General features: G+C 43.8%; 5 protein-coding genes across 7 annotated transcripts; 3 read left to right on the top strand and 2 right to left on the bottom strand.

The window, feature by feature from the left end:
• Positions 1-402: 402 nt before the first annotated feature.
• On the bottom strand, positions 403-1,847 carry LOC108614969 (procathepsin L-like). The gene has a single exon (XM_089471166.1). It carries the CDS (start codon positions 1,291-1,293, stop codon positions 526-528), a length of 768 nt encoding a protein of 255 aa, XP_089327292.1. The 5' UTR covers positions 1,294-1,847; the 3' UTR covers positions 403-525.
• A 2,528-nt stretch (positions 1,848-4,375) lies between these two features.
• Positions 4,376-8,360, top strand: LOC108615818 (carboxylesterase 1C). Its single transcript, XM_018010618.2, has 4 exons — positions 4,376-4,557; positions 5,401-5,650; positions 5,710-5,802; positions 5,983-8,360. Exons 2-4 carry the CDS (start codon positions 5,543-5,545, stop codon positions 7,858-7,860), a joined length of 2,079 nt encoding a protein of 692 aa, XP_017866107.1. The 5' UTR covers positions 4,376-4,557; positions 5,401-5,542; the 3' UTR covers positions 7,861-8,360.
• A 131-nt stretch (positions 8,361-8,491) lies between these two features.
• Polr1A (RNA polymerase I subunit RpI1) lies at positions 8,492-14,151 on the top strand. The gene is made up of 10 exons (XM_018010608.2): positions 8,492-8,924; positions 8,975-9,341; positions 9,407-10,775; positions 10,837-11,330; positions 11,392-11,677; positions 11,746-12,673; positions 12,739-12,943; positions 13,000-13,129; positions 13,196-13,295; positions 13,359-14,151. The coding sequence occupies exons 1-10, from the start codon at positions 8,582-8,584 to the stop codon at positions 14,084-14,086; spliced, it is 4,950 nt and encodes a 1,649-aa protein (XP_017866097.1). The 5' UTR covers positions 8,492-8,581; the 3' UTR covers positions 14,087-14,151.
• A 38-nt stretch (positions 14,152-14,189) lies between these two features.
• On the top strand, positions 14,190-14,954 carry Blos1 (biogenesis of lysosome-related organelles complex 1 subunit 1). Its single transcript, XM_018010644.2, has 2 exons — positions 14,190-14,418; positions 14,480-14,954. The coding sequence occupies exons 1-2, from the start codon at positions 14,285-14,287 to the stop codon at positions 14,778-14,780; spliced, it is 435 nt and encodes a 144-aa protein (XP_017866133.1). The 5' UTR covers positions 14,190-14,284; the 3' UTR covers positions 14,781-14,954.
• A 26-nt stretch (positions 14,955-14,980) lies between these two features.
• Positions 14,981-17,409, bottom strand: tra2 (transformer 2). Of its 3 annotated transcripts, none has more exons than XM_018010630.2 (8): positions 17,259-17,409; positions 17,100-17,176; positions 16,973-17,035; positions 16,406-16,559; positions 16,213-16,329; positions 15,658-15,833; positions 15,412-15,599; positions 14,981-15,357 (listed from the first exon to the last, which is right to left on the bottom strand). In XM_018010630.2, exons 1-8 carry the CDS (start codon positions 17,259-17,261, stop codon positions 15,332-15,334), a joined length of 804 nt encoding a protein of 267 aa, XP_017866119.1. In that variant the 5' UTR covers positions 17,262-17,409; the 3' UTR covers positions 14,981-15,331. The 3 variants fall into 3 exon arrangements, with proteins under 3 accessions (XP_017866119.1, XP_017866118.1, XP_017866120.1); XM_018010629.2 differs by having other exon boundaries at positions 16,213-16,341; XM_018010631.2 differs by lacking the exons at positions 16,973-17,035; positions 17,100-17,176; positions 17,259-17,409 and adding an exon at positions 16,788-16,938 and having other exon boundaries at positions 16,213-16,341.
• Between the last annotated feature and the right edge of the window lie 11 nt (positions 17,410-17,420).

Raw genomic sequence — 17,420 nt, forward strand, 5'->3', positions numbered from 1 at the left:
CGATAAAAAAAGATCGGGATGAGTTATCGATTTTTAATGATAAACTTGATATGCGCGCTGTAATTACGGACATTTTAAAAAAAATTTGAAGTCTCTAGCTCTTATATCTTCTGAAATCGACGCGTTCATACATACGGACAGACGGACAGACGGACAGACGGACGGACGGACAGACGGACAGACGGACAGACGGACAGACAGACGGACAGGGCCAAATCAACTCAGCTCGTCACCCTGATCAAGAATATATATACTTTGTGGGGTCTGCCACGCCTCCTTCTCCCTGTTACATACATTTCAACAAAACCATTATACCCTGATTTCCCATTGAAAATGGGTTCAGGGTATAAAAATTTTACTAAAAATACATTTTCAAATTAGCCCAATTTGCAATAACTGCAATTACATTTGATTTATTTATTGGCATATTTTTAGAAAAATTAATTGGAGTTTAATATTCAGATGATTAGTAAATAAAGTAAATTAATGAATCACTCCGTAATGCTAAAGCACTTTGTGGAGCGTCTACTTCATTTCTGGAAAGAAGGCATTGTTGGAAATGCCGCACAGATTTTTCTTGTTGCGTGCCAGCCTCATGTAGCCATTCTCCCCCCAGTGGGGACTCAGAGAACTCTTGAGGATCCAATAGTCTCCGAAATGCTTGCAATGGCCGTAGCCCACGATGAGCACAGCATAATTGGCGCTCTGTCCACAGTGGGGATTGTCGTAGACGCCGCTCTTGTAGTGGACAATCGCTGTAAATGGAATCACAGCAGCTATCGGACCCTGGGACACGCTGTATGCCAAAGCTTTTTCGTTTCTGGAATATATTTTGAAAACCTTGTTGATTCGGGCAGCAACAGACTTCTTCTTGAACTGGCACTTGCCGGTCAGTCCACGGTAGTGGTACGAAGCCTCCGTGTCAATGCCGCCCATCTTCTTAATACACACCAGAGCTCGTGGAAGCCAATTGCTTTCGGCCTTGCAGCAATCGACAAGGTTTTGCTTGGAGAGCACTTGCAGTTTTCCGGATTTAATGAACTGACGACTCTCCGTCACGCCAGCCGCAGCAAAGGCCCAGGAGGTGTTGAAGTGTCCCTGAAACGCGACGGGCGAAACTGCACCCAGCTGGGTCCAGTTTACCTTGGGTGACAGCTCAAAGTTTTCATCATCGCTCCAATCATAGGACTCCATGTCCACTTCCACATCTTCATCAAATCCCGTTTCAGCATCTGTTCCAATCGCCTCGCTGACCTCGTTTGGCAGCATGTCTGAGAACTGATTCAGACCCATCTCGTAGCCCTCATCTCCTGCGGCCCAGCGTTCGTTGTGTGCTTCGATGATTTTCTTATTATCCCCGAAGATCAGCTTGCGCAACCTTTCCTCTGACTCATCGTAGATCTTGCCAAACTCGCTCTTGTAGGAATTCCACTCCGTTTCGAGTTGATCTTCGGCGAAGGTTGCTCAGCCCAGCGTGCAGCCAGCAATCACCACTAGGTATCCAATCACCAATGTAACTCTTATTTTGCTGCAGCTCTTGGGTTCAACTGCGACTGATGTTTGCCTCACAGAATCCCAGCCGTTTTATACCCAGCATCTGATCACATGATTGCAACTGACTCAGAAGTCTAAAATGGACCGATTAAGCACCCCCTCCATGTATTTATTACTCAATGCGGGTATTGGGTCAAGCATTTAAAATTATCCCAATTGTTATTCTTTATACGTATGATTTATATATATGATTATATACATTTAGTATTATTTATTTATATTTAGTATATTTTTGATACAGAAATGCATATTAATCATTATGAAATGCAACTATTTGAGAATCACATTGCCTGTGTTACATGCACAGTGGCGCCCTCTGTCGTTTGGTGGCTGCCTGATGCAGCTGACATTGCCAAGGACGCGCAGCAGCAGCTGCTTTTCTGCATATGCTTCATTTTTGTTAGCTTATTTGTGTGGCTAGCTGAGTAGGCCAACAAAATGGTTGGAGAACTGATTCACAGAGTCATTTGCCAGACCCCCCCACCCCACCTCCTGCTGCTGCTTCTCTGCTAAGCCAACTGGAATGCTGCTGGCGCTAAAGTGGGCTATGCGAGTGAGTCGCTTATGTTTTCAGTTCCTTTTCAACGCAAAATTTGTTAGCATTAATTATAAAGAGCACGTGTAAAACAAGCACACAGTCACGCCGCTTACATATGTATGTATGTCTCTGTGTGTGTGTAAGTGAGTGTGTGTCTACATACAAGCTGGTTAAGTGCAGGCCGTGTAGGATTTAGCTGCATAAACAAAATGTCTGCCACAATTTGGCTTAAAGCAGCAGCAGCAGCAACAGCAACAGCAACAACAGCAACAACAACAGCAACCAGCAGAAGCGAAACAAGCACTTCAACTTTTTGGCCATTGTTTTGCTAAACATTCTCTCACAAATTTGCTGGCACTGCTGTTGCTCCAGCTAATTACATAATTATATTATGCTGCATTGTTGCTGATGTGAGCGCTGAAAACCGAAATAATTCCTGTTGTTAGTACCACAACTGCAATTGGCATTACTGCTTGGGGGGTCTGACTCATAAACGTCACTAAACATGCACTAAACATCCAATTAAAAATTGCCAAAAATTCTGAAATTAATTAACATTCAATGGAATTTCACATTATGAACATTGAATAAAGAATGCAAAAATAAATTAAAGCAAAGGACAAGGCAGACCACACATGCATACTTGACATGTTCTGGCCTGTCGCATTGCATTTGAAAAGTTTCATGAGCAGCAACCACAACTGTAAATTGTTTCGAAGTGTTGACAAATTGTTGGCAAAGCCTGCAATAAGAATATGCCTCTGTGTAAAATCTAAAGCAGCACAAAATATTTGCACTCTGCTGCACGTCAAGTATGCATAACATAACAGCATCAGGAAGAAGAAGATGAAGAGGAGCATGCAAAATAAATAACTATGAGCACAACAAAATGAATGCCATGCATTGTTGAAAAATCTAAATCAAAATTGAATTACTAGTATGCTAAGAGAGGGAGAGAGGGAGAGAGAGAGAGAGAGGAGAGACAGAGCTCAATCAGGCACAACCCCTTTCTTTGGCTTGCCCCACCTGCCAGCACAGCCTGGCTAAAATGTTTTGGATTTTGTCTATCGCCTCAACAAAATATGGCAAGGATGTCTAATAAGAGTCGACAATTGGCTTTTATTGAACTGAAATTGAATAAAGAAGTTGCCAATATGTAAACAGTCTCTGACTCTGACTCTCTCCAATATCATGTACATTTTCATTAGCCAAAAACTTTGTGTGCAGCATCCCATTCAAACAAAAATAAATAATTTGGACTCGGAACTTTGTTGCTGTTGCCAAATATATTGCTCAGTTGCTGTTATATTTGCATTGGCACATTTCATTTTGTTGGTTGTTGTTGTTGCTGTTGCTTTCTAGTGCTTCAAGTGTTTTGGCCAAGTTTGTGTCAAACGTTTTTATGACGAATTTATTGAACAAGTTTCGGCGGATAAGGCCCAAATGTTACAGCAACGACAGCAGCAGCAGCCGCAGCCGCAGCAGCTTTTGCTGCCAACTGCCAACAATCTGGACAGCTTTATTTGATTTTGGCCAATTCGAAATGCTCCCGAATATTTAGTCAAACAAAAAGGCTTGAATTAAAGATTAATTGATGGCGAGTGCGAGTGTGTGTGGACATGTTACCTATGTTCTTTCTTTAACAACATTTTACCTGTGTTTTTTAAGTCATAGTAATAAATAGTCCAAAGCCCACAGAGAGACTGACCCATTGACCAAACGACGCCATCAATGCAATTTAAAATAATCGAAAGCTACGCCCACGTTTAACAGCCATAAATTGATTAGATGACAGAGAGAGAGTAGGGGAGAATGAGAGAGGAAGAGCGAGATAGAGAGAGAAGAGTTGTACACTCGATACACAGCGAGGCAAACTCAGGCAAATGGCAATTTAAATGTGTATTATATAGCTTCATAATTAATGAAAAATTCTGCTTCTGCTCTGGCAGCCTCTGTTCTGCGTCGTGTTTCACGCCGCGTCTGGAAATTGCTCTCGAAAAAAAAAAAAACTAATTAAATGCATAACTGTGCGTGAGCCAATGGAAGCACAAGTTGCTATGACAACATAGATGTTAATTATGACCCAGCACCGTCGATCTCCAACTCCGACGTTGACCGGAACTGCGCTTCGTCTAACAGAGCCAGCAAAAAAAAAAAAAAGAAGAAGAAAACAAATCCACCACCAGAGTGAGAGAGCAGCAGCTGCTGCTCACATTGGTCCGGAATTAAACCAATATTATGGTACATTATCTGCTGCATGCCCAAAGCTCCGATAGCTCCATTTAACAACAAACATAGACGTAAAGTTCTCTCTCTGTCGCAGTCTGCGAATTTTGCAGCAGCAAAATTAAAACTCAATAAAAAATTTGAAATTTATAAAAAACAAAATAAGCAAAACGAGGGCTGCCACAAAAGTTGGAAATTGTGATAACTGACTAACGGAGGAATATCCGAAATAAATATAGGTAAATGTTAGATATATTGTACACACATGCAAATATTATATTTTCTATATATACGCATAACAGCTTTTGAAACATTCAGCAGTTGTATCACTCTATTTTTTATTTTTCAATATTATTCAATATTAAATTGTTAATATTAATTAAATTCTACAAGTTCCCTTGAGACAGAATGCGAGCAACAAGAGTTAGCATTCTAATTTACTAATGGGAATATAATATATGTATGTTTGCCTACTTTTCTTAATTTATTTATAAAAGACGACTTTTATGTTTATAGTCATCGCAATATACACATCATTGCCAGCGGTTTCTTGATGCCTCACTGGAATGTATAATGTGGCATGACTGTTGAAAGCAAGTAGTATATTCGTTTTCTTGACTACGTATTTGACCAACTTAAATATATATAGAAATATATATTGCGAAAGTTTTGTCGTAACCCACCCGTGATAACTTTACAAAACACACTCCAATGGGAGAACATTCAACAATTGATGTTGTTTTGAGTTCAAAGTTATGGGCTTCAGTTCCAGTCTGCATGGGAGTCGCCCTGGCTAAAGCCTATAACAACCCATATATCAACAAATACACACATACATATGCTAGTCACACACACATATACATATTCATGTATTTAGACAACAATCAACCCTGTAAACCTACCTGTTGTTTGGTGTTTTGGTGTCGCTGGCTGTGTTGATCTCCTGAATGCATGAATGATTCCCGAACAGAGCAGAGCAACCGCATTAACAATAATGACACCAGAAAACAATTGAAGTAATTCTAGCATAAACTTTTAGCCAGCGTTTGCCAACAACGAGTACAATACTTTTATTTTTTTAGTTTTCGTTACAGCGTCAAGGAGTCTGCGTGGAATATTGCAGCGGAGAAAAAACCAGAGAAAAATCAGCAAAAATTCCGCAAAAATAGTCCAAGAGTAAATGCTTCCTAATATGTGCTAGAGAGTGAAAGAGACCTTCCAAAGATGCAACTATTTCGACTTTTCCACTGGCTGCTGTTAACTTGGCTCAGCTTGTGGGGCTGCTGGGCCCAACAGACGCATATTAAACTGGAGCAGGGCGATCTGATTGGTGTGAGTATTAAATTAATATTCAAATATGTATACAAGCTGAACTTTTGCTTCCCTTTCAGCTGAAAGTTTTTCCAGACGGAGCACGAAGTGCTGTCTATGCATTTCTGGGAATACCTTATGCACAGGCGCCTTTGGGATCGCTACGATTTGCGGTAGGTTTAATTTATTCCCCTATACTGTAGTTTTACAGTGATATCGTATGTAATTGTAACATATCCTTTAACAGACTGTAATATTGGTTTGAGCAGACTGTTATGCAGAATAATCGATATCAATTAATCATCAATAAGTAGTATAATCTCTAAAATTTCATATATTTCTATTTCATTTAGGCCGCCAAGCCGCATAATGGGTGGAACCGGACGCTTCAAGCCACAGCGATGCAGCCCATTTGTCCGCAATTATCAAATACGATTTATGACGAGAGCGCCGATGGCAGCATATCCCGTGCTGCAAGCAACAGCGAGGACTGCCTCTATCTAAACATCTGGACACCTGAGTCGGGCTTGCGTTATGGAAAATTGCCAATGCTGGTCATCATTAGCGGAGAGGACTTTGCCTATGACTGGCCGCGTAATCGCATAAACGGCATGGACTTCGCCGCCGCCGAGGGCATTGTTGTGGTCAGCGTGCAGTATCGCAACAATATTTATGGGTGGCTGGGGTTGGGTCAGGATCATCGCCAGCTGCCGGGCAACTATGGATTGAGTGATATTCAAATGGCGCTGCGTTGGCTACAACGCAATGCGGTCAGTTTTGGAGCCAATGCCGATCAATTGACGCTGCTGGGCCATGGTAGCGGAGCTACTTTGGCATTAGCCATCGCACTGCAACCTGCTCCTGATGGTACTTCGTTGTTCAAGCAACTGATTCTGATGTCTCCGGGGCCTGTGCTGTACGCCTTGAGTGCTGGCCATCAGCAGCGCATTGTGGCCACGGGTCGCACTCTCGTACATAAGCTGGGCTGTCAGTTTGAGGAGGCTCAGCATCGTCAGCTGCTGAGCTGCCTACGCCGCAAGAGCTCCGAGGATTTACTGCGTGCCTACGAAAGCGTCTATAATCACGGCAATGCCAGCATGCAGCTGGGCGTGCAGCTGCCCCATTCTGATGATTTGGAGCAGCGCTTGGCTAATGTTTCTCTGCCACCTATGCTTCTGGGCATTGGCTCCAATGAGGGCGCCTTCATGCAGGATTACTGGCTGGATGTGGCACGCGATGGCCAGCAGGCCCTGCACAGCTATATCAATGGAACGCTGCTGTCAAATGTCCTACGCTCAATGAATCCACAGCTGGAGGCTGGTGCGAGCGACACTCAACTGGTAGCCATTCGCTGGCGTTACTTTAGCGACGATGCGTCGGTCACTCAGCTGCTGTGGGGCATGCAGCGACTGTTGTCCGAGGCACTCTATGAGACGCCCTTCCTGCGCCTGCTGCAGCTACTCAACAATAGCAGCAGTGTTAGCTACGCCTATGTCTTTGACCAGTCCCATGCCCATGCGATGGACATGCGCGGCAGACAGAATCTGTTTGGCGGCGCCTCGCATAGCGCCGACCTACCGCTCCTGCTCGGTCCTAGCTTATTCCAGCAGATTGCGCGTCGCCGTTTCAGCGCCGAGGAGGAGCAGCTGTGCCGCAAGTTGCGCGGCTCCTTCGCCAACTTTGTCAAAGGTGGTAATCCCACACCCGGACGCATTTACGATGCCTGGCAGCCGTACACACAGCAACGTCCCTTTATCTATGCCCTGGGAGAGCTGACCAAGAGCTTAGAACTGCCAACCAGCGAGGACGAAGCCGCCATTGAAGATCTAATAAACGGTAAACAGCAAATTGGGATCGGCACAGATCGCAGCTTGTCCAGGACAAACCGCCATGACAACTATCGGCAGGGCAATGTCAACTCGTATGTGACCAACAATCAGCTAGATTCCGGATACGGCAATCATTTGCGACGTGTTTATGGCTTTTGGCAGGTGCTATTGCCTTCCACTCAGGATGGCGAACTCCGCGATGGCAGTGGCGGTGTCTTGACGCAGCGTGTAAAGCTCTTGGAGGCCAGTGCGGATGCGGCACGCTATCGCCAAGGTTTTTATGCCATGCTGGGACTCGTGTGCCTCCTCCTTGGCTGCCTCGGCTTGTGTGTCTATCTGCTGCGGCGCGAGTTGCCACTCAGCGGACGCATCTCATCAGGAGAGCCTTCTTATGGTTTATGACAAAAGTGGTTTCGTTGGACGACCATCTTTGGACGCAACGCCAAGCATGGGACTGATACGAGTGTGGCCAATGTCGAGTCCTGGCGCAAAGGTGGTCGGACAGCGAAACATGAGCGGGAACGAGAGCGAGAGCGAGAACCAGCACCGAGTAACCGGATGCGACGTCCAAGACAGTTGCAACCGTACGATGATCCATCAGCGGGTAACAAGGCTACAAACATTGCCCGAGTTACCGGAATTGGAACAGGAGGAAGAGCAAGAGATGGCTGCGGCGACGGAGCAACAGCTAATGGAGATGAGGCAACTGCTGCGGAACTCATGGACACTGTCCGCAACAAATACGAGCAAAATATGGCTATTAAGAACTGGCAATACCAGTTGACTTGTGATAAGTTTTAATCATTACCAAAGAATCTATTTGAAGTGAAACATTTCGTATATGTTTAAGTATTTACTTATTTACATTATTATTTCTTTGAATAAAGATAAAAATTGCGTAATTTCAAATTTAAATTAGCGCGCATTTGCTATTCATAACAGCCCCGTTTTATTGATTATTCTTTGTTTTGAATATTATTTGTATCGATATATCGAAACGGTGCCGTATCGATGTGTTCGTTACTTTCATCGATAAATTCGGCGTTGTCTTCAAATACACGTGCTGCACGCTGCTGGTTAAAGGAATCTATTAATTGTAAATTTAAGACAAAATTACCTTAAAATGGGTGCAAGAAGACCGCCAGAAGTGCACATGTTTCCTTCGGACCTGGAGTTCGCTGTGTTCACACCCGAGGAGATACGGAAACTGAGCGTGGTTAAAATAATCACTGGCCTCACATTTGATGCACTGGGACATCCAATACCCGGTGGCCTATACGACATTCGATTGGGCTCCTATGGCCGCTGCATGGATCCCTGCGGCACATGTCTAAAAATGCAAGATTGTCCCGGCCATATGGGTCACATTGAACTCGGCTCACTGGTCTACAATCCGTTCTTCATTAAACTGGTGCAGCGATTATTATGCATCTTCTGTCTGCACTGTCACAAGCTGCAAATGAGAGGTGAGCGATAAGACAGAAGTGAAATTAATTTACTAATTCGATGTCCCTAGATCATGAAAGCGAGATTATCATGCTTCAGTTGCGTCTGATTGACGCTGGCTATATTATTGAAGCGCAAGAACTGGAGTTGTTTAAATCAGAAGTTGTTTGCCAAAACACAGACGAGATGGTGAAACTGGACAACGGCGATGCTGTGCATCCGCGCATCGCAGCGGTTCAAGAGATGTTGGCCAAGAATGTGAGCAATGCCAGCAATGCTACTAAGACAAGCTGCTCCTTGCGCACAGCCATTACGCATGCTGCTCTGCAACGTGGCTCCAGCAAAAAGTGCCGACACTGCAACAAGTCCATGCGCTTTGTTCGCTACTTGCATCGCCGTCTTGTCTACTATGTGACCATTGCTGATATGAAGGAACGGTGAGTTTGCGCCTGTAGTTACCAATTGGTAGACATTTATAAATTCAATTCTTTTCATATCACAGAATAGGCGATGTGCCCGAAAGCAGTGGCCAGAACAAGGTTATATTTGCCGATGAGTGCCGGCGCTATCTGCGAAAGATCTATGAAAACTATCCGGAATTTCTTAAGCTGCTCGTGCCGGTGCTAAACCTGAACAGCAGCGAGTCAAGCCCCAGCGAAGATTACTCGCCCGTTGATATATTTTTCATGGATACGATACCAGTTACACCGCCGCGTGCCCGCCCAATGAACGTTATTAACGACATGATGAAGGGGAATCCGCAGACAGACATCTATGTAAACATAATTGAGAACAATCATGTCCTCAATGTGATACTCAAATTTATGAAGGGGCAGCAGGACAAATTGAATGACGCAGCTAGAGCAGCCTATCAAAACATGCGCGGCGCTAGCGGACATGAGAAGCTCTATAATGCATGGCTGTCGTTGCAGAGCTCGGTGGATGTGTTGCTCGACGTCAACATGTCGCGCGACATCAAGTCCGCCGAGGGCCTTAAACAAGTGCTGGAAAAGAAGGAGGGTCTCATACGTAAGCATATGATGGGCAAGCGTGTCAATTACGCCGCGCGTACCGTCATCACACCCGACCCCAATATCGATGTGGATGAGATCGGTATACCGGACATATTTGCGCGCAAGCTCTCCTATCCGGTGCCGGTCACCGAATGGAATGTCATTGAGTTGCGAAAAATGGTGATGAATGGACCAGATGTGCATCCGGGCGCCAACTACATACAAGACAGCAAAGGCTTGACCACCTACATACCCGCCGACAATGCGGCCAAGCGCGCCAGTATGGCTAAACTGTTGCTGTCCAATCCGAAGGATGGCGTTAAAATTGTCCATCGCCATGTTCTAAATGGAGACGTGCTGCTGCTCAATCGTCAGCCTTCGCTGCACAAGCCCTCAATTATGGCGCACAAGGCCCGCATATTGCATGGCGAAAAGACCTTTCGCCTTCACTACTCCAACTGCAAGGCCTACAATGCTGATTTCGATGGTGACGAGATGAATGCGCACTATCCCCAAAGCGAAGTAGCACGCGCCGAAGCCTACAACCTTGTGAACGTGGCCAGCAACTACCTGGTACCCAAGGACGGCACTCCACTGGGAGGCCTTATTCAGGATCAGGTCATTTCGGGCGTGAAACTGTCCATACGCGGTCGCTTCTTCAATCGCGAAGATTATCAGCAGTTGGTATTCCAGGGCCTGTCGCATCTCAAGGGCAATGTCAAGTTACTGCCACCGGCTATACTGAAGCCCGCAATATTGTGGTCTGGAAAGCAAGTACTTTCAACTATAATAATTAATTTGATACCGGATGGATATGAGCGCATCAACTTGGATTCCTTTGCCAAAATCGGCGGCAAGGTAAGTAATGGGAGCTCAGCGTATCTTGTAACCTATTTACAAATCCACTTTCTTCTTGCAGAACTGGAATGTGGCCAGGTCGCGTAAGCCTCTGTGTGGCTCAACTCCCCAGGAGCAAGAGTTGAGTGAGAGCCAGGTGCAAATACGTAACGGCGAGCTTCTTGTGGGCGTGCTCGACAAGCAGCAGTACGGCGCAACCACCTTTGGTCTGATCCACTGCATGTACGAGCTGTATGGCGGTGATGTGTCCACGCGTCTGCTCACCGCCTTCACAAAGGTATTCACCTTCTTTCTGCAGCTCGAGGGTTTCACGTTGGGCGTCAAAGATATATTGGTAACCGAAGAGGCAGACCGCAAGCGCCGCAAGATCATTCACGAGTGCCGCGATGTGGGCAATAGCGCTGTTGCTGCTGCTCTGGAGTTGGACGATGTGCCGCCACACGATGAGCTGGCCGAACAAATGGAGGCTGCCTATGTTAAGGATGCAAAGTTCCGAGTTCTGCTCGATCGCAAATACAAATCTATGTTAGATGGCTACACAAATGACATTAACAAGTGAGTGGGCAATCGACTATGTAAAGACTAAGATATCATATTTTTTTTATTTATTCTTTAGAACTTGTCTGCCTGGTGGGCTCATCAGCAAGTTTCCATCAAACAATCTGCAACTGATGGTTCTATCGGGCGCGAAAGGATCCATGGTTAACACCATGCAAATCTCTTGCCTGCTAGGTCAAATTGAGCTGGAAGGTAAACGACCTCCGTTGATGATATCTGGCAAATCTCTGCCCAGTTTTACGTCATTTGAGACATCCCCGAAATCGGGCGGCTTTATTGATGGTCGCTTCATGACAGGAATACAGCCGCAGGACTTTTTCTTTCACTGCATGGCTGGTCGTGAAGTAAGTTTATACATTATAATTTTGATATGAGAGCTTTCTTAATAACGCATCATTCTGTTTCAAAACAGGGTCTCATCGATACAGCTGTGAAAACATCCCGTTCCGGTTATCTGCAGCGCTGTTTAATCAAGCACTTGGAGGGGTTGAGCGTACATTATGATCTGACTGTGCGCGATAGTGACAATAGTGTGGTGCAGTTTCTTTACGGCGAGGATGGTCTGGACATACTAAAGGCCAAGTTCTTTAACGGAAAGTTCTGCGCTGACTTCCTTACACAAAACGCTAAGGCCGTTTTGCGGCCCAGCCAGCTGCAGCTGATGAAGGATGAAGAGTGCCTCGCCAAAGTGAAGCGCCACGAGAAGCACATAAAGAGCTGGCAGAAGAAGAAGCCAGCCAAATTGTATGCGGCATTCACACACTTTTCGAAGGAGCTTCGTAACGATGTGGAAGTTGACCGACCCAATGAGATAAATGCCAAGACGGGACGCAGGCGGTTTGATGAGGGGCTGCTCAAGCTGTGGAAGAAGGCAGATGCTGAAGACAAGGCATTGTATCGCAAGAAGTATGCACGCTGTCCCGATCCTACCGTTGCCGTATACAAACAAGACAATTACTATGGTTCAGTTTCGGAGCGCACACGTCAATTAATCGAGGACTATGCAGCCAAGCATCCAGCACAGAAGCATATCATTTCTGACATTATGCACATGAAGAGCATTAAGGCGCTAGCGTCGCCTGGCGAACCAGTGGGTCTGATTGCAGCTCAGTCGATTGGCGAGCCGTCCACCCAGATGACATTGAATACTTTCCATTTTGCTGGCCGTGGTGAAATGAACGTCACTCTGGGTATACCGCGCCTTCGCGAAATTCTCATGTTGGCGTCTTCAAATATCAAGACCCCTTCAATGGATATACCAATCAAACCGGGACAGCAACTAAATGCGGAGAAGCTGCGCATTTCGCTCAACTGTGTGACTCTAGCCAGTCTGCTGGAATGTAAGTATTTAAAGAATTGAAAACTGGAATTCCCCATAAAAATATGCTGTTCTATCACCATATAGCCGTGCACGTTAACACAAGCCTGACCCTGGAACCCGAACGAGCATATGTCTACGACTTGCACTTTAAATTCCTCCCTCGCGAGATGTACAAGGAGGATTTCTGCGTGAGGCCTAAGCGTATTATCAAATACATGCATCAGACGTTCTTCAAGCAGCTTATTCGTGCCATTCTAAAGGTGTCCAATGCCAAGAAGACTTCAAAAATGTAAGCCAGTATTTGATTTTCTGCGAACTCAACAACTAACCTTAATAATTCCACAGCGTCGTGGTAGATGAGAAAAAGGAGGGTGGCAACAGACAGGACGAAGACAATGATCAAGAATTGGATGTTGCTGATGATGTTGGTCCACAAAAAGTAGCAGACAATGATGACGACTCCTCAGATGATGGCGTGAGTAAAGAAATTTATAATAGATGCAAATATAATTTAATACTGTAAACAATTTATCTGCGATAGGGTGACGATGATGCAACTGGCATTAAGCTTAAGCAGCGTAAGACCGACGAAAATGACTATGACGATCCGGATGATGTTGAAGAAATTATAGATGCCAATGGTAAATATAAGGCATTCATTTTAAAATATCTTAACTTATATATTTCTTATATTTATTTTGTAGATGACGAAGACGAGCACGATGAAGAGGATGCAGACGGAAATGAACAGGCAAACGAAGAAAATAATGAAGTGGATGACAAGTCGGTGGAAAAGCTACTGAGCAACCAAATGGTGCAGGATTACACCTACGACAAAGATCAGCATCTTTGGTGCCGAGTGAAGCTTAATCTCAGCGTGCGTTACCAGAAGCCTGATCTGACATCTATTATACGCGAATTGGCCGCTAAGAGTATTGTACATCAAGTGCCGCATATAAAGCGCGCTATAATCTACAAGGGCAATGACGATGAGCAACTGTTGAAAACAGATGGAATCAACATTGGTGAAATGTTCCAGCACAACAAAATCCTGGATCTGAATCGTTTGTACTCTAACGATATTCATGCTATAGCACGTACATATGGCATAGAAGCTGCGACCCAGGTCATTGTCAAGGAAGTCAGCAATGTGTTCAAAGTTTACGGAATTACCGTGGATCGCAGGCATTTGTCACTGATTGCCGACTACATGACCTTTGATGGCACTTTCCAGCCGCTCTCACGCAAAGGCATGGAACACTCTTCTTCGCCGCTACAGCAAATGTCCTTCGAATCGAGCTTGCAGTTTCTGCGCAGCGCAGCTGGCTTTGGTCGCCCTGACGAGCTAAATTCACCATCAAGTCGTCTAATGGTGGGCTTACCTGTGCGAAACGGCACTGGTGCTTTTGAATTGTTAACCAGAATATGCTAATTGTAAATTAACATTTGTTTCAATAAATACTGGTTCCATTTTTAAGCCAATAATCGATACCTTTAGCCGAAAGATTTTTTTAATCGATAGATTTGTGAACAGCTGACTTGATATGCAATATTGACATCTCTGTCAGCTAGCAAAACAACTTGTTTTTGAGTCTATAGAATTTTAGCAAAATCGAAATCCTAGTACAAGATGTTGAGTTCAATGGTTAAAGAGCACCATTCTAAGCAATCGAAGCGCAAGCAGGAGCAAGAAGTGCGTCGCAAAGAAGCCATTGAAGCTTCCAACGAACTGACCCAGGCATTAGTGGACCATCTAAATGTTGGGTACGCATGCTTTGCAGAAAATTACTTATATTATGCTCATATTGCACTTATTATAAAATAGAGTGGCGCAAGCATACTTAAATCAAAAGCGTTTAGATGTGGAAGCCAAACAGTTGCATGTGGGTGCTACCAACTTTGCCAAACAGACGCATCAATGGCTGCAATTAATTGACAACTTTAGTAGCGCTCTGAAGGAACTCGGTGATGTAGAGAATTGGGCGCGAAGCATTGAAGGAGATATGCAAGTTATACAGCAAACTTTGGAACTAGCATACAAAACGTCTCGAGCAACGCAGGCCACAACAGGTACTGCAACGACGTCAGCGACATCTTCTGCAGGTGCAGCAGCAGCGAATCCATGAGTTACGTTTTCGTAGATGACAAATATGAGCCGCCATATAAAGGCATACGTGAACTGATTTATGTTTATTATTGTTTAATTTATTGTATAATTACCATAAAACAGTGTATGAAAATGACGTGTGATTGCCAACAAATGCATTTAAATACATATTGCACACGTACAGCACATTTAACATGTAATTTAGTTTACATTAAAAAGTATTTTGTTAGTTTGATTAGTTTATTGTTATCAATTTACGCAGTTGCTTTTAAAATACATATCACAATGTGTTTTACGCGTGTTAAGTTTTGAGGATGGAACGCGTAATATGTGGTGACAACGTTCTACAAAACGTACCCAACGATATTGACAAACTATCAACTAATTGTGATTAGGCGGGATGGAAACTATATAATAATAATTATACAGGTCATGCTGCCAAACGATTTTTGGGAGAAGTGTAGGGATTCAATAACAAAATATTCAGTCTATATCCTCGTGCTGGGCCTTTGAATTTGCTGTACTTGTGAACTAGTCATCCATTCACACAAGCACACAATCATTGGCACATTAGTAACGCGATTGGACGCGAGAAGCTGCAAGGATATTCGGTAATTTTTGTAAACTATAAAAATCATCTGCCAACTTACGCTTGCGTGGAGAGCGCGAACGAGAGTAACTGCGAGTGCGACTGTGGCTACGTTCGTAGCGATGACGGCTGCGATATTTGCGACGATTTGATGGCGATACTGACGATGACTCTTCGCGGTGGCGACGACGAGGACGATAGCTATCTCGATTGCCAAAGTCACGGTCACGAGAGCGTCTCCCCAGTGGGCTACAACATGAAAAGCTCATGTAATGACAATTAAACCTTGAAATATGCATATACAAACCGTGATGGACGTCCCATGTACACACCAGGAGTGGGTGTGTGTGGACGTTGAGTTATCGAATAGTCGACGCGTATGCGGCGGCCATCCACATCCATTCCTGTACAGGCATCCTTAGCAACACGTGCGTCACTGAGATTCTCAAAGTATATGAAGCAAAAACCACGAGAACGATGAGTCTGTAATAGTTGTAATGTAAGCAAGCAAAGGTAAATATTTAGTCTTTTTTATATAGAACAAAATATAAACTGCGTTATATTAGTCTTCAAATTTTATTTCAATTAGTCGGAGTGTCCAGTATTAGCTGATTTTTAAACTTATGAACGTATTGTATCAATAAGTAATACAAAGATCCATAATGATTAAAACTAAAATATGGATGTTACAACAAGCCTTTAGTGAATTGCTAGTAGCTCACATAACAAACACTCATTATTGTTGTACTTATATATGATATAGCCAAGAAAGATGACACTTGGAAGAGGCTAAGTTCCAAGTTGCCCACAGACAGATTATGGCATTTTGATAAATAAGTTGAAACTTTAAAATTTAACATACTTGAGCATCGATAACCATCTGAATACGTTGAATGGGTCCAAATTTATTAAACAATTCGCGCACCTTCTGCTCTGTGGTGTTGGTATTTAGGCCAAAGACTCCAATGCAGCGGCTAGCCTGTGGATGATCCTGCGACAGGATGTTGTCATGAATGCTTAGCAGTAGAAACTCAATTTAAATTGGTGCTACTTACGCGTGCCTGACGCATGCGCTGACGATCGCGAGACGTCCGGCCTGAATAATGACGCAACGGCGAATCTGACCCAGAGCGCGAGCGCCGACGATGTTGAGAATTTGATTTAGAATTGTAGTTGTGATGACGACTCCCATAGGCTTCACCGTCCGACCTTGAATGGGAATAGGTTAGATTTTCAGTTGGTTTTGCTGGCAGTGCATCTTGATTGTAAAAATGTGTGATTCGGATTTTGACACTTGAGTAATTGAGAATTGAGCTGCTGTAAGATTTGTATACGATTCACCACATTGCGTTTTAGAAACAAACTTGCTTGCTCTTCTATCAGCATTGATAATATGCTGTTCTGAAATATAAACAGTTTATTTCATGTTTTTCTTACATTTTGAAGTAAATTATTATTTTTTTTTTTTTTGGCAAAAACTGAGGAAAGAACCTTCTCGCTTGAAAAGCTAAACCAAATGAAAGATTCCTGTTGACAGTTTAATATGTAGCCAAAATATTTCGCCTACTGAGATGGCGCCTGTCAATCTTTACTCGATACTCAATTTCTCATTCGATACTCACCGAAGGTGACGGGAACGAGAACTGTCCGAGGACGCCGACGAAGAAGAGTATGAATTGTCAGAACTGAAAGACAATTGTAATGTTTGACTGTTTGCAGTATTGCACAGATGTTGCTTAACACGCATACCTGTAACCGCATTTGTGTTTATCAATTCGATGTAAATGTAAACATTCCTTTGCCGTCACGTTAACGAGCCCTGTGGACTATAGTTCGTACAATCATGTACCGCGTGTTGGAATGTTTTTAGTTAGATCCTTAAAGTGGCAGATTTGCATCTATGCTTACCATGTTATTAGGTGTGAAAATATTAAAATTAACCAATACGTTTTATTATTATGCTTTATCCGCTTCAAATTCAATGTCAACTAACAAGGCACGCAGAACGTATGCAGGGCTGAAATATTTTCGATATCGATAATGAAAAAATTAATAGAAATAATGTTTTAA

This window comes from Drosophila arizonae, chromosome 5, assembly GCF_054131065.1.
Source record: "Drosophila arizonae isolate 15081-1271.41 chromosome 5, UAZ_ARI_1.0, whole genome shotgun sequence".
NCBI lineage: Eukaryota > Metazoa > Arthropoda > Insecta > Diptera > Drosophilidae > Drosophila > Drosophila arizonae.